Source organism: Monodon monoceros, unplaced genomic scaffold (assembly GCF_005190385.1).
Source record: "Monodon monoceros isolate NGI ecotype Baffin Bay Population unplaced genomic scaffold, NGI_Narwhal_1 Super_Scaffold_3, whole genome shotgun sequence".
In the NCBI taxonomy this organism is placed as follows: Eukaryota; Metazoa; Chordata; class Mammalia; order Artiodactyla; family Monodontidae; genus Monodon; species Monodon monoceros.
This window is the reverse complement of record NW_021703780.1, coordinates 82,603,143-82,620,041: the sequence shown is the minus strand read 5'-3', so window position 1 is coordinate 82,620,041 and position 16,899 is coordinate 82,603,143. Positions and strand designations below refer to the sequence as shown.

Below are 16,899 nucleotides of genomic sequence, written 5' to 3'. Positions count from 1 at the left end.
ACCAGGAAAGTAAGAGTGAAAAGGTGATATACAAAAAAAAGGAAAAAAATGTGCTACAATCAACTGGACTGTAAATAGGTGAGGGAAAACAATTCAACAGAAAGGAAAATCTCTATATAGATCTAGAAGAAAGTAAACCAAAGGACTGATCCCATACTTTAGGCCTATGCAGGCTATGACAAGGCAGCAATGGTAGCCTGGTCTTCTTGTGGAGACAGGACCTGAAAGCTAGAGTAGATGGTTACATGCTCTTGGTGGACCTTCAGTTATTTTTGCTAAAGTTATATGCTCACCATTCACTCATCCACCCTGTCCTCTAGAGTCTGACTACTCGAAAGTATGGTTTGTAGAGCAGCAGCATGTCCATTACCTGGGACCTTGCTGGAAATACAGAATCTCAGGTCTATTCCAGACCTCCTGAATCAAAAATTACATTTCAACAGGATGCCCAGGTCATTCTGTAGGCATAAGAAATGTTGGGGCCTGGAGAGAAAGGGGTCACAAGACAGGCAAGGTCTCTTTCCACCCCTTTCATCACTGTATTCCCAGAGCCTAGTTCAGGTCTACACATAATAAATGCTCATCACACTTTTTTTAATGAATACATTATGGCTATTATTAGTAACACTTCAGGTCTGAAAACCTGCCTTGTTTTCTTCCTTGACTACCTCCACTCAGTGAGATGAACATGTTAACCACGACACTATGGAAACGATTATCTCAGTTCCCAGTGAGTTCTTCCCTGCTAAGATCCTACAGTTACTGAATGTGCATCTCAGCTGGCACTAATTAATATCATGCCATGTTTTAGTCTCTACCTTTCCATATGTATGTGTCACTGTACATGTGACATCCCTCCAACTAGAGTGAAACCTCCCTGATGGTAGGGATTACATGTACTTCCCTTAGATTGCATATCCTTCCCTTAAATTACATATCCTTCCCTTAAATAACTGGTTATATTCAAAGCTATCTAGAACATGCATACTCATGTAGGACAGCCTATAAGGCAAACTAAAAACACCTGTACACTGTAGGGTATAGTAATAAAGTATAAGTTTAGACACTAAGATGACCTGGGGTCAATTCTGACTTCCACTAGTTCTCAGCATTAAACGCAGTAGATATTTCAGCCTTCTGAGCCTCAGGTTTTATCTTTAGGGTGGAGATAATGGCACATCTCAGAGTGCAGAGCTTCCTTAGATACACAGGGCTAGTGCTATAACTCATCAGCTACTCCTATTCTTCTACCTTTGGAGCTCTTAGTCCAAGATACAAAATAATAATGCATAAAGGGACTATTACACCAATAACCAAGCAAGAATATGAAATATTTTTGTTTTGGTCATGTGTAGGCAAGAAGGAAAAATCAGAAACTGCCACTTTGTCTCATTACCTATTTTTCATAGAGAGTTTAATAGTTCAGACAAGACTTCCTTTACTTAGACAGAGACATGTTTTATAATGTGATATACCTACCAGTTCTCTCCAAGTACTGGCTGTTTGTTTTCATAAACATGTATTTACAAAGGTTATAGGCTGATGTCGTACAGGTGTAATATCAGCCACTCACAAATGATTTCTTGGAAAGGGAGTACTGTGAATAGAAGGATAAAGAGAGAGTAGAATTGGAAATGAGCAAATTGCAAAGGAAGGAAGTGTCTCAAAATTGCTCTCCCTATAAGAGGACTACATTACTATTCCAATAAAATATTGTAATATATTTTTCCCTCTCGCAGCATCAATTAGTTAGAGACTCTTTGTAGTTGATTATTTCCTCTTTTGAAATGTAAATGAACACTTGAAAGTTGAGTCTTATTCAATCTTCCTGCAATAACTTTTATCAGCTAATCAGCTAGGTGTGGATCTCCACACCTAGTTGAGATACACACATAGTGAAATCGCTGAAATAGGAAAGGAAATAGACCCAGATGAAGTACTTTCCATGTATCTCAACAGAGAGGCAACTCATTTTGGGGAGGTCATTTCTTTATCGTGCGGGATCCTCCTTACATAACAGGATGTTCAGCACCCAAGGTTCCTGTCCTTGATATGCCAGTGACGTTCCCTAGTCATTCCAGCCACCCGAAGGACTCCTTTTGCGAACCACTTGCTTGCTTCACCGAGAGAAAACAAGTGCATCAAAAACTAACCTCGTCTATTTTACAGTTTTGCCTTGCTGGCCTTGCAGCAACTAGGGTGCCATGGAAATGTCTCATCTACATGTAAACAGCTGAGTTAAGATACAAATGAAGTGTGTGGTCTGCTCTGAGCCTGACCTTCCTCCATTTCACTCAAGGCTAACCTGGTTCCAGCTTTCAATATTCCATGCCTTCTGTTCATTATCTCATTGCCTTTTTTTGCCATTCACATATTCATCTTCTAACTCAACACTAAGAGGGAAAAAGAATGGAGAGAGGAGAAGAAGTATTCCCTCTATGACCTCTTTTTGTTGTCACGGTGCAGTGCACTGTGCCTTTCCTACACCGGCATGCATTTTCTGCCACGAGCCTTTCTCCTGTGGTGCAAGATCTCCTGAAAAGGGCTGGAAGGAGTTACATTGCATATCAGCAGGCATCGTTCTCCATTGCATTCTTATGGTCACATCCCCTGGATGCACTGAATTTTGACTGCCTAAGTGGGATTTTAAGTTACATTAATTCTGTTCTTAGATAGCACTTAGAAATGATGAGAGTCAAATGTTAAATGACTGAGCTTATCAGAATGTATTCCAATATTTCTCAAAGTGTGTTTCGTAACCACTGGTTGCAGGGTTATGTTAACAGGAGCTACTTGGAAAATGATTCCACGGTCAAATAAGTTTGGAGAAGGATGGACTGAACAAATTACTTTAGTGCGTGGATTTACAGAGCCTTTACTGTGTGAAGGTGGTAGGACCTCAGTACAGTGGTGAGGAATGAGTTCAGTGTTTTTCAAAAGTATTTGGCTACAAAGTCAATTTTCCCACCTATTACTGGAGCAATACATGAGAAACAAGTGATTCTAGTCTTTAATAAGCCACTTAAGCTATGGGAATACAGACTTTCAGAGCTGCTGATTCGGCCCCTAGGCAGTACACTACAGGACTATAGCAGTTGGCACCATTTACATGGCGCAATGTGAATGGAGCACTTTATCAGTCAGAGTTCAATCAGAAAAGCAGAACCACCGGCAGGTTTATATAGTAAGGGATCTGTTACAGGGATTTGATCTTACACAATTTGCGAAGTCGATTAGTCTCTATAAAGTTGTAGTTTTGCTTCTGATGCTGGAGTTTCAAGTGGGTGGAGCAGGTTATCAGGAAGACAAGAAGGTATGTAAAGCAGAGGATAAAAAGGATAAACTGACACCCATGAGCTTGAGCTGGAAGCCATGAGTTTGGATTGGAAACTGCGTTGGTTGTCACTACCTCCAACTCTGAGGAAGTAGATACCCTGCAGAGAAGCTGGATAAATTCCATCTAATTTGTGGAAGGAGAATTTCCCCTTTTATTATCTGTACCCTACTCCTTTCCCTTTTTCAATCATTCCTTCTTTTTAATCTCTGTCCACTAAAACTTTCTCATCTCTTCTCCAAGAAAACTCATTTTTTCCCCTTAGAACTTGTACAACATTAACAATTGTGTATTCTTAGATCACTGTGGCTTACCTATGTAGGTCTTGTGTGGTTTTAACTTTATTAAGTTCATAATTTAGGGATATACTGATATTCTTTTCCAATTAGTCTCTACAGCTCTTCAAAGAATTATTTTATCTCAGATAACATCAAATAAAACAGCTTACAACTTTTTATTTGCTTTATAGTTCTTTAAAGGATACAAAGACATCATTTGTGAATAGCTGATCAAATGTTAGAATTTCCCTTTGAATCCAAAAGTCCTATTAAACTGGGATTGTATTTGAAGTTCAATTTATTTAAATGTCCTGCTTTAAGACTGACCCATGAGAGGTGGTCTGGAGAAAAGACTGATCAAGATAACATATTTTTTTCTTTCTCTCCAGGGATTACAAAAAAAAACAGTATTCCTCACTGATGTAGGTAGAAAACCAGGTACTGTATGAAAGAAATCACGGTTGTCCATCCTACTTAATAATGACCACCATCTCCAAAGGAGATCTTGGAACTAAAAAAGCCAAGACACAGCCAAGAATATGACAAAGAACTTGACAATGACGAGACTCAAATAGGAGGGAAATAACTGCATGTAGTCAAGAAATGTCTCTCCCCAAAAGAGACAGAAATTTCCAGATGTTAACATTTCAAGAGTACATTTGAATGACATAATGTACTGATTAAAGAGGACTTTGTTTTAAGCATTATCATACCTCCACCAATAATATCCAGTAGCTTACATAATTATTTAAAATAATTATTAAGAATTTAGAAAAAGGTACTGTAATGTAAGAATCCAATAAATCAATCCCTTCTCATTAATAAATAATTTTTAAGTAATTTGTAATACAAACTCAGTAAGCAATGTTCTATATGGCTGTAATCGCTATCATCCAAATATTTCAAAATATCTAGGTTTCCAGTGAGAAAGCAAAGTTGCTATTTCTGCAATTTACTTTTAAAATAAATTGCACTAAATGTTCTGTTTGAAAAGTTCAATTATCTTTTAAAAAAACAATAGTGCACATTTCTGGGAAGACAATATGCCTCTTCATTTCTGTGATACAATTTTGAGGGGTTAAGGGGCAGTGTCTGGTCTTATTGTCTTCAATTTTATAAGCCACCTTTTTCCTCTTAGAAGGTTTCCTAGCAGATGGTAGTTCAACAAAGACCTCACAGTAGTCAAGTATAAAGATTAGACAGTTGTAAACTCCATTTGGATGTCAACTAGTCTCTTAAAAGTAAAGTTGTATATTGTAGGGTAAAATTAATTTGCAAGCTAATAAACGCTATTTTTAAAACTGTATTTTCTAATCACAATTTTATTTATTGAGGGGTTTTCTCATTTTCCCCTTAAAATTTTTTAATTTGATAAATACTAAAACCAAACAAAAAGTAAAACCACAGACTTGTATTGATACATAAGTGTTTACAACAGTTTTATTTGTAATAGCTGTAAAAGGAAACTACTCAAACACCCATCAACAGGTGAACACGTAAACAAATTGTGGTATGCCCATACAATGGAATGCAGTAAAAGTGCACTACTGACACAACAATATAGATGAATCTCAAGATCATTGTGCTGAATTCAAAAATCTAGCAAAACAAACCAAAAAAAAAAAAAAAACCACAAACCATAGTATATGATTCCATTTAGATTTAATTCTAGAAAATGCAAACTAATCTATAGAGAATAACAAAAAGAGTATTTGTATTTGTCTGAGAATGTGAGTGGAGAGAAGGTTGGATTACCAAGGGATGAGGAGACTTTTGGAGTGATGGGGATGTCTGTTATCTTGATTACAGTGATTGTTTAATGGGTTCACACACATGTCAAATCTGACCAAGCCACGTGCTTTAAATATGTGTCACTTTTTGTGTTTCAACTATACCTCAATGGAGTTGAAAAATAATTCACTCATAATAAACATAATTTCTAAGTCTTTACTGAGTGTTTAATGTATGTTCAGGCTCTTTTCCAAGCTCTTTACGTTCATTAATATTTAACCACCACCCCCAACAACTTCAAAGTAGATACCATAATTATTATATCTACTTTAAAGATGAAGAAACTGGAACAGATAAGCTGCCCGCTTTGCTCTCCTGATTGCCCAATTTTTCCACTTTCTCACAACCCAAACAGGCCATCCTGTGTTAAACCCTAATGATTGGATCCCAATTCCAAATTTTGGGAGAGAGGATATTGGATTGGTCAGCTTGAACCACTTATTTCTGATACCACCTGTTATGGCCAAGGAATAGGGTGCTGGACCCACCTCTGTGAGTGATGGTGGTCATTATCTAAGAAGGAAGCCTTTCTAAATAGACTCCTAAAAAGCACTTCTAAATGTTGCCTACATTGGTGAACTCATCTTTAGAGATCTCGGGAGAGTAGTGGGAATGGAAGTATAAAGCAAGGCTATGTCTTCAGATCAACAAAACATATGGTGTTTTTATTTCTCTTTAACTGATATTAACTTAGCATTTGTGCCAACATTCCTACTGATAGTTGAAAAAAACTTACAAATTCAAGTTAATTCAATCTCTTCCAGCTTCAAAGAGAGGCTTTCAGGCTATATACAATCCCCCCTTAACTTCCCCTTGGATAGCAAATCTAATACATGATAATCCTCTGTCATTGCTGGTCTTCACTTAGAGAGAACACTTCCTGATAGCCTTTGGGGATCATCTCTTTCCCCACAATTTCTTCTCCCAAAATCCATAACCCTTCCATTGCTGCTAGCGTGGATTGTCTACTATGCAGCACCCACGAATGGCATCTCTTATTGAGACCAAGAGCCTTGTTTCTGTTTACTGGCCCTCAGCACTTCTCTCAAACTTGGACGAAGTTTGGAATTCTCCCCAGGTGTTCTCAGAGTACACTGTATTATGGAAATACTCAAATCTTTTCACCTAGTCTTTCCATCTGCTATTGATATTTAGATGTCATGCTGGATGCAAAGATTTTTCTCTAAGTCTTGAAAACTACTAAGGTACTTCTAGGAAACTGGGCAAAGAACTATTCTGCCCTAGTAATCCCCAGATTATCCAGGGATCCTACTGTCCCAATCTTTCAAGAATTAACTAAAACAATAATGCACCAAATTCCTATTTAACGAACATCCAGCATCTAAACCACAGTCACACATCCCCTTCAAATTCCCTTCCTACTCACTTGTCAAAATTTAATTGGGTGGGGTGATTAGCTCAAACACTAAACTTTAAAGCAATTTTGTAGTCTTACCTAACATATGATTTATGGTTTAAATGTGATCTCAGTTCTTTGGTACTTATCATAAAAAGGACTTGCTTTCAAAACTACTGATTCTTCTATGAACTTAAAATAAAATGAAATTTGAATCTCAAAAAGGAGCCACCCTTTGTTCTAGACTCATCTGCCCCACACCAGGGGATGTTGAAACCTGTCTCTGATGTCTGATTGACTGGAAGGATAGGGATAAAGGAATGTGCAAAATTTCTTTAACTTTTGGTCTCAATGGAATAAATGATACTGGACTTGCATGTCTTCATTTATAGTTATAAAACCTGATAATTCTTGAGAGTAGGTAAAAACAAAAGACGAACTACATATTTGCTCCAGCTCTTGACTTGGCAACCCTTTCCCTACCAAAGTGCAAGTACTGAACAGATGGGGCCAAAGTAGAGTAGCAAAGTTGTTGAAGTGAAGAGGCACAGACCGGAGTTTGGGCTATTGAAGTGGCTAGAATGTTCAGTGCAGGGTTCTGGAGAAGAGGGAGCTGCACGAAGAAGGTAAGGGGCAGAGTTCACCCTAGCATTCCTGGCTAGGGGCTGGGTTGTGCATGCATAGGAAGAGACTTGAAGTATCTTGCAAAAATTAGCTTCTGCGGGACTGAGCAATGAATGCATGTATGAGGGTTAATACAGTGTTAGAGCACACTCTGGTCCAACTAGACTAGAGGTATCTCACTGAGCACCTGGGCATTTAACTGAGCCCTGAAAAAGGACATGCTTCAGCCATAATAACCAGATATTTTAGCCTGAGCTACATCGTAAGACTAAGAAGAAAACTGAAATTGACTCAACCCTAACAAAACATAAAACCAAGCCTGACAGGATCCAAAGTATATACCAGTAGTTTAACTGTTAGCTAGAACAAAATTCATTACCCTTTAAAAGAATGCGGTGTTGCCCAGAATCTCCATAATGTATCATCCAAGGTATTTAATATACAATAAAAGATTATTAGCCATTTGAATAACCAAGACAGCAAGCAGTCAATAGAAGATCCAAATGTTGGGGTTACCAAATGCTGACTTTAAGCTAGCTATAATAATATGATCAAGAAATTAAAGGAAAAAATGGTGATAATAAATGAGTATTATCAGCAAAAAAGTAGGAACTATTAGAAAGAACCAAATATAATGTAAATTCTGGAACTTAAAGTATGTTTAAAATGAAAAATATACAAGATTGCTTTAGTAGTAGTAGATTGGGGAGTATAGAAGAAGAGGCTAGTGACATCAAAAGCAATTCTAGGGCTTCCCTGGTGGCGCAGTGGTTGAGAGTCCGCCTGCCGATGCAGGGGACACGGGTTCGTGCCCCGGTCCGGGAAGATCCCACATGCCGCGGAGCGGCTGGGCCCGTGAGCCATGGCCGCTGAGCCTGCGCGTCCGGAGCCTGTGCTCCGCAACGGGAGAGAGGCCACAACAGTGAGAGGCCCACGTACCGCAAAAAAAAAAAAAGCAATTCTACAAAGATTATTCAATCTGAAGAAGAGAGACAAGAGGCTGGGGAAAAAATAAGTCGAGCCTCTGTGACCTTTGTGAAAATATTAAGTGGTCTAACACATGTGTAATTGGAATGCTGTTGGAAGAGAAGACAGAGAAGGGAAGAGAAAACATATTTGAAGAAATGATGGCCCCAAATGTCTTGAACTTGGAGAAAAACGTCAACTTGCAGAATCTAGAATCTCAGCAAAATCTAAGAAGAAAACTTTTTTTTTTTAAACTACATCTAAACACATCATAGACAAGCTGTTGGAAACCAAAGATTAAAAAATAAAATTAAAGTGATCAGACAGGGAAAAAGGCATGTTAGATATAGGGGTACAATAACAGGAAGGATATTAAAATGAAGGAAGGAAGGGAGGGAGAAATGGAGGGAGGGAGGAAGGGAGGGAGGGAGGAAGGGAGGAAAGGACGAGGGAAGGAGAGAAGGAAACTAGCAAACAAGAATTCTACACTCAGGGTAAATATCCTTTACTAAGGAGAATGGACTCAAGATATTTTTAGATAAACAAAAGCTGAAAGAGTTTGTCACCAGCAGACCCGAACTTCAAGAAATGGTAAAGAAAGTTCTTTAGGCTGAAGAGGAATGAAATCAAATGGAAATTCAGGTCTACTAGAAGGAATTGAAGAAAACCAGAAATGGCAACTGTGTGGGTAAACGTTTTTTAAAATATCTATTTTTTCTTTTCCTAATTTATTTAAAAGACAGTTGACTCTTTAAATACACACACTCACACACACATGCACACACATACACACAGGAACACTGCCCATCAGATTATAACATTTGTAAATGTACAGCACATAGAAATAATAGTACAAAGGTGAGTGTGTTAATTGCATTATATAGTTATAAAGTTACTACTTTTAACATGAAGTGGAACAATATTTACACTAATGGGACAGTAGTAAATTAAAGGATTTATACTGTAATCCCGAGGAAACAAAAATCTTCATAACCCACTAGCAAGTGTCATTCACACGTTTATTCTTATATCTTTTCTCAGTGCCAACCAAGGTCTATGTCAGTAACAGAAACTCTGTAAGGTATAAAAATAATTTGGTCAAGGTAAACAGCTTTTTTAATGGTTTGGCATGAAACACAGATAAAACTTAATGCATTTTATATCCCTGAGTGTTATTTCTTAAACCTAAACTTCTGATGAGATCTAACATCTAATAAATCCTTGAATTGGTATGCCTTGTGCTGTTAGCTGTAACTTTCCGCTGGGAGAGCCTGTGTTACAAATAAGGAATTTTCTTCTTGTTTTATTTGTCTTTACCACAGATACTTTAGACCAATGTTTGTTTACTCCATGTGTATTTTTGTATCAAGGCCACATAATCTCAAAGAGAATTTTAAAATGTAAAAAAACGTGATGGCATACATTGGTCATTAGAATGGCTACTGAAAACTTTTTCATTAACTATACTAAATAATATAGAGATTCCATTCTGTAGGAGAAAACATACTTTTGAAGGGTAAGCACTCATCCTATACCGTTTCCATCTGGACCCAATCCACCAATCCTTCAGAAAGATGTACTCTACAAGAGTCCTCAAATCCAATAATCCAAGTTGGTGACCTCTCTACACACTGATTAATATCATTTTGTGCATTATACATATAATGTCACTGTTATACAAACAATGGCAAGGGACAATGCAATGATTTTAAAGACAATCACAAAAGACTAATGTGATAGCACATAATTATTTGTTAAAGAAGGCTCTAGTTTCACACATTCAATTTTATTTTAAAAGAAACAAGAAGATGAAACATATGACGATCTTGCAGGGATTTTTTTTTTTTTTTTTTTGGCAAAGATAGCTTTATGCTGGATAGTGTGCCCTTAAAGATTCTATTTCTGGATAGGATTTTGATTAGGAACTAGAAATACTGCTGCATGAGTCAAAATAAAGGGAATGGAATTATTACTGCTACATGAGTCAAAATAAAGGGAAATGGGTAATTCAAATTATCTCCTTTTAGAAAAGAAAACAAAAAAAGAATTTAAAAAGAAAACTTGAGCCTGGAGACCACATTCCTGGGTCTGGATTATTTAGCTCATTATTTGAAATGAGCACAACAAACATAATTTGGACAGGGGATCCTTTCAATAACATGTTTATTCTCCTTGGAGCTTAGTCAGACCAGTCTGACCTCTGAGGCTGGCCAGTCACTTCTGGGCTTTATTTTGGACCATCTATTTCCAAGTCTGCTCTGCCTGGGACCCACTGGACTTAACTCCTTTTTACTTCCTATCATCCACTGTGGTTTACCTTTTTCATCCCAAGGCCCAGTCTAGCTCAAGAGACTAAAACCCAGTCCAAATCAGACTCCATCACCCAAATGGAGAATTCTGTGACCCAAGTACATCTCTAGGTGGGTGAATGAATGATTTAAAGGTTGGCATCAGTATGGAATACCCTTACTGCAATGTCCAACCAACAGGGACACTAGTGATATACAACTGGTTCAGGATAAAGTACTTGATGCTTACTTTTATCATCTTTCCTGATGAAGTAGATGAAAAAATGCAAATACCATGATTATTAATGTCTACGGTTCTCATTTTAAATGATTGCTAAAACAAGGACAGGAAAGGAATTTAAAATGAGTTGTCTAACTTCAAAAAATGGCATCTTCAAAATGAAAATAAAAATTCCATATAGAAAATTCAAATAACGTCACCCACTCTTCAAGACAAAAGCCAATTCAAAGAGCAAAAGTGAAATCAAAGGGCAGTGAAAGTCTAAGCAGAGAAAAATGATAAAATAGAACAACAGAAAAATTTTAACTGTTAGGACATGTTTAAAATATATCAGTCAGTCTCCAAAGAAGATATACAGATTGCCAACAAACACATGAAAGAATGCTCAACATCATTAATCATTAGAGAAACGCAAATCAAAACTACATATCATCTCACACCAGTCAGAATGGCCATCATCAAAAAATCTAGAAACAATAAATGCTGGAGAGGGTGTGGAGAAAAGGGAACACTCTCGCACTGCTGGTGGGAATGTGAATTGGTACAGCCACTATGGAGAACAGTATGGAGGTTCCTTAAAAAACTACAAATAGAACTACCATATGACCCAGCAATCCCACTACTGGGCATATACCCTGAGAAAACCATAATTCAACAAGAGTCATGTACCAAAATGTTCATTGCAGCTCTATTTACAATAGCCAGGAGATGGAAGCAACCTAAGTGTCCACCATCAGATGAATGGATAAAGAAGATGTGGCACAAATATACAATGGAATATTACTCAGCCATAAAAAGAAACAAAATTGAGTTATTTGTAGTGAGGTGGATGGACCTAGAGTCTGTTATACAGAGTGAAGTAAGTCAGAAAGAGAAAAACAAATACCATATGCTAACATATATATATGGAATCTAAGAAAAAAAAAAAAAAAAAAGGTCATGAAGAACCTGGGGGTAAGATGGGAATAAATACACACACCTTCTAGAGAATGGGCTTGAGGACACGGGGAGGGGGAAGGGTAAGCTGTGACAAAGTGAGAGAGTGGCATGGACATATATACACTACCAAACGTAAAATAGATAGCTAGTGGGAAGCAGGTGCATAGCACAGGGAGATCAGCTCGGTGCTTTGTGACCACCTAGAGGGGTGGGATAGAGAGGGTGGGAGGGAGATGCAAGAGGGAGGGGATATTGGGGTATATGTATAGCTGATTCACTTTGTTATAAAGCAGAAACTAACACAACATTGTAAAGCAATTATACTCCAATAAAGATGTAAAAAAAATAAATAAAATGAAAATAAAATATATCAGTCAAAACTGGATAATATTTCCAAATTAGAAATGAATGTTATCTTCATAAAAATTCCCTCAGAACTATTCTTCTAAAGGATTTTAAAGTTTGCAATTTACTTAACAAATACAAATAAGTGTATCACAGTAATTTCAAAAGTAAAACAAGTAGAAAAATATGTATAAAGCAAGTGGAAAACTATGTATAAATCAAGAAAAATCAAAGCATAAATCAAGAAAAATCAAGAGTAAACCATAACCTCCAAAGTAAGAAATGTGGACAGGATTTGAGTTATACGTTGCTCTGGGGACAGATAATTAGAAACTAGTTTAGTTGAACATAAATAAAATATGTAAACATAATCACAGAATCCAAGGAGAGGCTTCATCCTCACACACTCAAGGTAGGAATGGATTCTCTGCCTTAGAAATTGCATGGAAGAACAGGTTATACAATTTGTAAACTTACAGAGAACTAAAACCATTTTGAATCTTAAAAAAATAGTTTCTGTTGAGGAATAACATGGATACTCATATGGTCTATGATTAAAATACAACTGAAAATAAACTAGGAGGAATAATATGATCAGCAGTGTTCCGGCTCACTCATTCTCGCCTGAACACTTGACCACTTCTTCTCATCTGGACAGTGTTTGCATCTTAGGTTTCTTTAGCTCCGATGATGTCTCTATTGTTTTAAGATCACTGTGATTGTCATTTGCCAAACATCTTCCTGACCCCAGGAATACATAAAATTTAGATAATTTGCTTTTCCAAAGGACAATGCCCGAACTCTTAAGGGCATTAGATTAAGTCTCCAATTTATGATGAAGGGACATAAAGTGCTATAACTAGAGAAAAGAGACAACCTAAGGAAACATCGTAATCAGGTGTTGCCTATGACTTTGGGACAAGGAAAACACCACGGGTTTTTGATATACTGGTTTTGTTTATCCAACCATTGTTAATCTGTAGGTGATCATGTCTTACACTGAGCAAGATGCATAAAATGCAGAGACAGAGGTAGAGCCCTGGGGGGTTGGGGTGGAGGTGTTTCTAACCTTGCCAGGAAGATAAGACAGGTTTACAGAAGACCACAATGGAGATGATGATGCCAGGAGTCCCAAGGGGGATCAGATAAGGGAATGATTGTTTCTAGACATTAAGAAGGCTTCAAGATGGGAGTGGAGGTGGGATTCTGAGGCAACATTCTGAAACGTTCATAACAAAAGCAGGTGAGTTCAAGAACAGCAGCATTGCAATTAGGTTAAAGGGAAAGGATAGGCACCTCGGAGAAATCTTAAAACTTTAAGCCACAGTTTGAAAATGATGTTATAGATTCTGACCAGTCAAGGTCTTCCTTGGCTATTTAAGGAATCTGAAATTTATCTTTTGCTCCCAGTTTTATTGTTTTTAAAAACTACGTTGATCCGTCAACTTTCACGCGAAACTGGGAGCAAAGTAGAAGAAGGAATGAAGTTGGGAAAAGAGGTGAAATGGATACAAGTCGATCAGATAACAGACAGTTTCCGGGTAAAGACATTGGAGGAGGCAGAACACTTCAGGTTAAAAAAATAAAGATTATTTTTTATGATGAAAAGAGGGGATATGTGTATAGGTATAGCTGATTCACTTGGCTTTACAGTAGAAACTAACACAACATTGTAAAGCAACTGTACTCCAATAAAAATAAAATAAAATAAAAAACAACATTTAGGAATGTTGGACTATTTATTATCATGCATTCCTAAGGGTTATGGGTTATGCTCTCTGCTGTTAACCTTCTGTTGAAAACAGTACTATCTTTGCCTAAGAATCTAATGACAAATCCTCTTTGGAATGTGATTCCAAATTCTTTTGGGAATACCTGCAGACTCTCAAAAGAACGTGAAATGTTTTCTTGTTGTCTATAAAACGTTAGAAAAACGCCTTTTGAAACAGCAGCTGCAGGGTGAACTTCTAGAAAATAAACCCTGAGAGGTTTCTCTTCCTTTTCTTTTAACCCAAATAGCCTACGTATATTTTTCAATCTCTTCTTTCTACATCCTTAATATTAACTGTAAGTGATGAATGGCGGGTGTGGAAAGAAGGAGACTGGAGAAACTCCGTCCATTTGAAAAGAGTTCATTCTTCTCACCCTGTTTTGCAGAGTGTCATTTTAAATAAGTGCTGGCCTGGAGAAGGTTTTTATTGTTTTGAACCACAGGCTTTACATTACCTTAAAAAAAAAACCCTCTCAGCCGCAAGTTGGATGCTTCTGGCAGCAATACAAATCTAGCACCACCCAGGGAGGGAGCGTATTTGCTTCTTCACTCACTTCTGGCAGGGCAGAGGAATGCTGGACATTGAGAGACAAGAAGGGAGGCTGCCCAGAGCATCGGCACGCTGCTCCCCCGTCCCACGCCTTGGGCCTCCTCCCTTAGGAACAAACAGGTAAGTACATCGAGGTGCTGATGCAAGTGGGGCATCCTAGCTCACTGCAACCAAGCCATGGAGGAAGTCAAGTGCAATGTCCTGAGAATACCTAATAGGTCTCAACACCTTCAGGAAGCTCAGCTTGGCCTGGCTGAGGTCATAAGGTTCTCATTCTACCCAGCACATTGCTGAAAAGTCCTTTGGTGTTTATTAGTCTTTCTAGCTTTGCATGTCACTTTGCAGCATGCTTTTCTCTAGGCTATTAAGAAATGCATTAAAACAGCCACTGAATGTTTGGGTTTTGACAAATCTGGGGCTACTTGTTCATCTGTTTTTCTTTCGTATTCAGAAATCAGAGCTTACAGCAAGCTTGACTGCTGAAAAGTGAAATATCATCTAAAGTTTCGTTTTCAATGTCAGTGTTGTAAAATACTATACATGGATAAAATGTAAGACTTAACGTTAGACAGGGAGCTGAAAAACTACAGAGATAAAATGTTCCTATAATATGAGAGTCGTCTCTAAATATAAGGCTCCATGTTATAAATTTGGGTTCTTAATGAATTTTTTATATAACCAATTCTGTTTCCACTTAGATGTCAGAAACTGAGCTGGAAAAGATAAAAGTCAGAACAGCCGAGCATTTTGAAAATGACAAAAATAACATTTCTTGGTTGAAGGAAGGTAAGTCCTCTTGCTGTTGATTTTCTATCAATGTGAGAATTGTGCTTTTGTTTATAAGCAAAAAAGAGTGTGGAAGAAAGAAGAAAAATGTCCCAGCATTTCAAATGACGTTAATACTTCTGATTTTCTTTCTTTCTTTTTTTGGCCTAAGTGGTAGTTTGAGGGTGTTTAGTATTGAAATGCTTTTTGTATTCCTTAGACTGCAGAGGTCACTCAGATGACTTTATGGGTAAGAGGATATACATTTTCAATTCAAATACACGTTACCTGTGAGGTTCTTGTTGTGCTGGAGAATTTTCTCCCTTGTAGCCAGGAAGATGAAATAATTTGAGCACAAGTATTTTTTAAATAATAATCACAGAAAGGAGTGCAGGCTGTAGGAAGTCATGTCTACAAATAGAATCACCATTCACTGCAATTACAGAAGCCACCTTCCCCCGGGAGAGCAGTGTCAGCCACAAGCACGCCGTGCTTAAGATGCTGGCTTGAAATACACACACAAATCGATATGTCCTCCTAGGAGAAGTACAAATATGTGCACTTTCTAAAATTCGTGTAAACTCATGATTATTTACTAGAAGGTTTGGTTTCATAATCTTTTCTTTTTATGAACATCTTTAATGTCTTTAATCTTTTTATGAACATCTTTAAAAGGAAACCAACTTGATATTCTATCTAAATAGATAAGTTGTGTCTTTTACTTCATTTCCTGAATCTACTCTGTTGTTAAAAGACGGCTCTTAAGTAGTTGCCATGCCTCAAAATTGTTTTCTAAGGTCACAGGAGACTTTAATATATATGTCAAGTAAGTTCTACAACACCAATAATAATAATAATAATCATGACATCAAACATGATGACAATGTGCATTAGTGATTATGCTGAATCATCACAACAACCTAGGAAGCATTAATCGCTGCTAATATTCAGGTAAGAAAATAGAGTCTCAAAGAGTTTAAGTAAATTGCCTAAAATTACAAAATTAGGAAGTAACAGAGCGGGGATTTGATCCCAGCCTATGTGACTCCATAGCATATAAACTGAACTACCACCTTACACACTGTTTCATAGAAAAGATGTTTAAGTTACTTGTCAGGACATGATCTGTGCTCAGAAAGTTTTCCTAAAGTGTTTAAATCAACACCTCCACCTTCACACGTACTCTTCTATCCACTCTTATTCTTAATCCTGCTTCACCCCCATCCTCATTTTTCAACTGTTCACTTTTTTAAAAAAAAGATTACCCTTCTGCCCCAGGGCCCCATAATCAAATTTAATAGCTGGAACTCATCTCCAGTGAAGACTTTATTTCAGGATAAAAGTGGGTACAGACATGTATTCTCAGAATCATTCCCTTCAAAAAGCCACAGAGCTAAGAAATTCTCTAACTTCTTTTTATTAAACAATCTTTTAAATAGAATCTTTAAAAAAACAATATAGAAGTAAAAAAACTGAACTCAGGCCAAAGATCCCTCTGTGTTTTTCTTGAGAAGACCAAGCCCGCAAAGACAGAGAAGTTCTTCACTGTGACTTAGAGTGTAGTTTATCTTATTTCTTTTGCTTCAATTGCCCATGCTATAGATGTCTCACAGAGAAATAATGACAAAAATTGATATACCAGTCATTTGC

At 37.3% G+C, this 16,899-nt stretch overlaps 1 protein-coding gene across 2 annotated transcripts in view; it reads left to right on the top strand.

Moving 5' to 3' along the window:
* Positions 1-15,182: 15,182 nt before the first annotated feature.
* MDFIC2 (MyoD family inhibitor domain containing 2) overlaps positions 15,183-16,899 on the top strand; it is a 98,644-nt gene continuing 96,927 nt past the window's right edge. For both annotated transcript variants that reach the window (XM_029244439.1, XM_029244438.1), the window contains exon 1: positions 15,183-15,270. In XM_029244439.1, coding sequence (XP_029100272.1) covers positions 15,183-15,270 — 88 coding nt within the window. The remainder of the gene's footprint in view (positions 15,271-16,899) is intronic.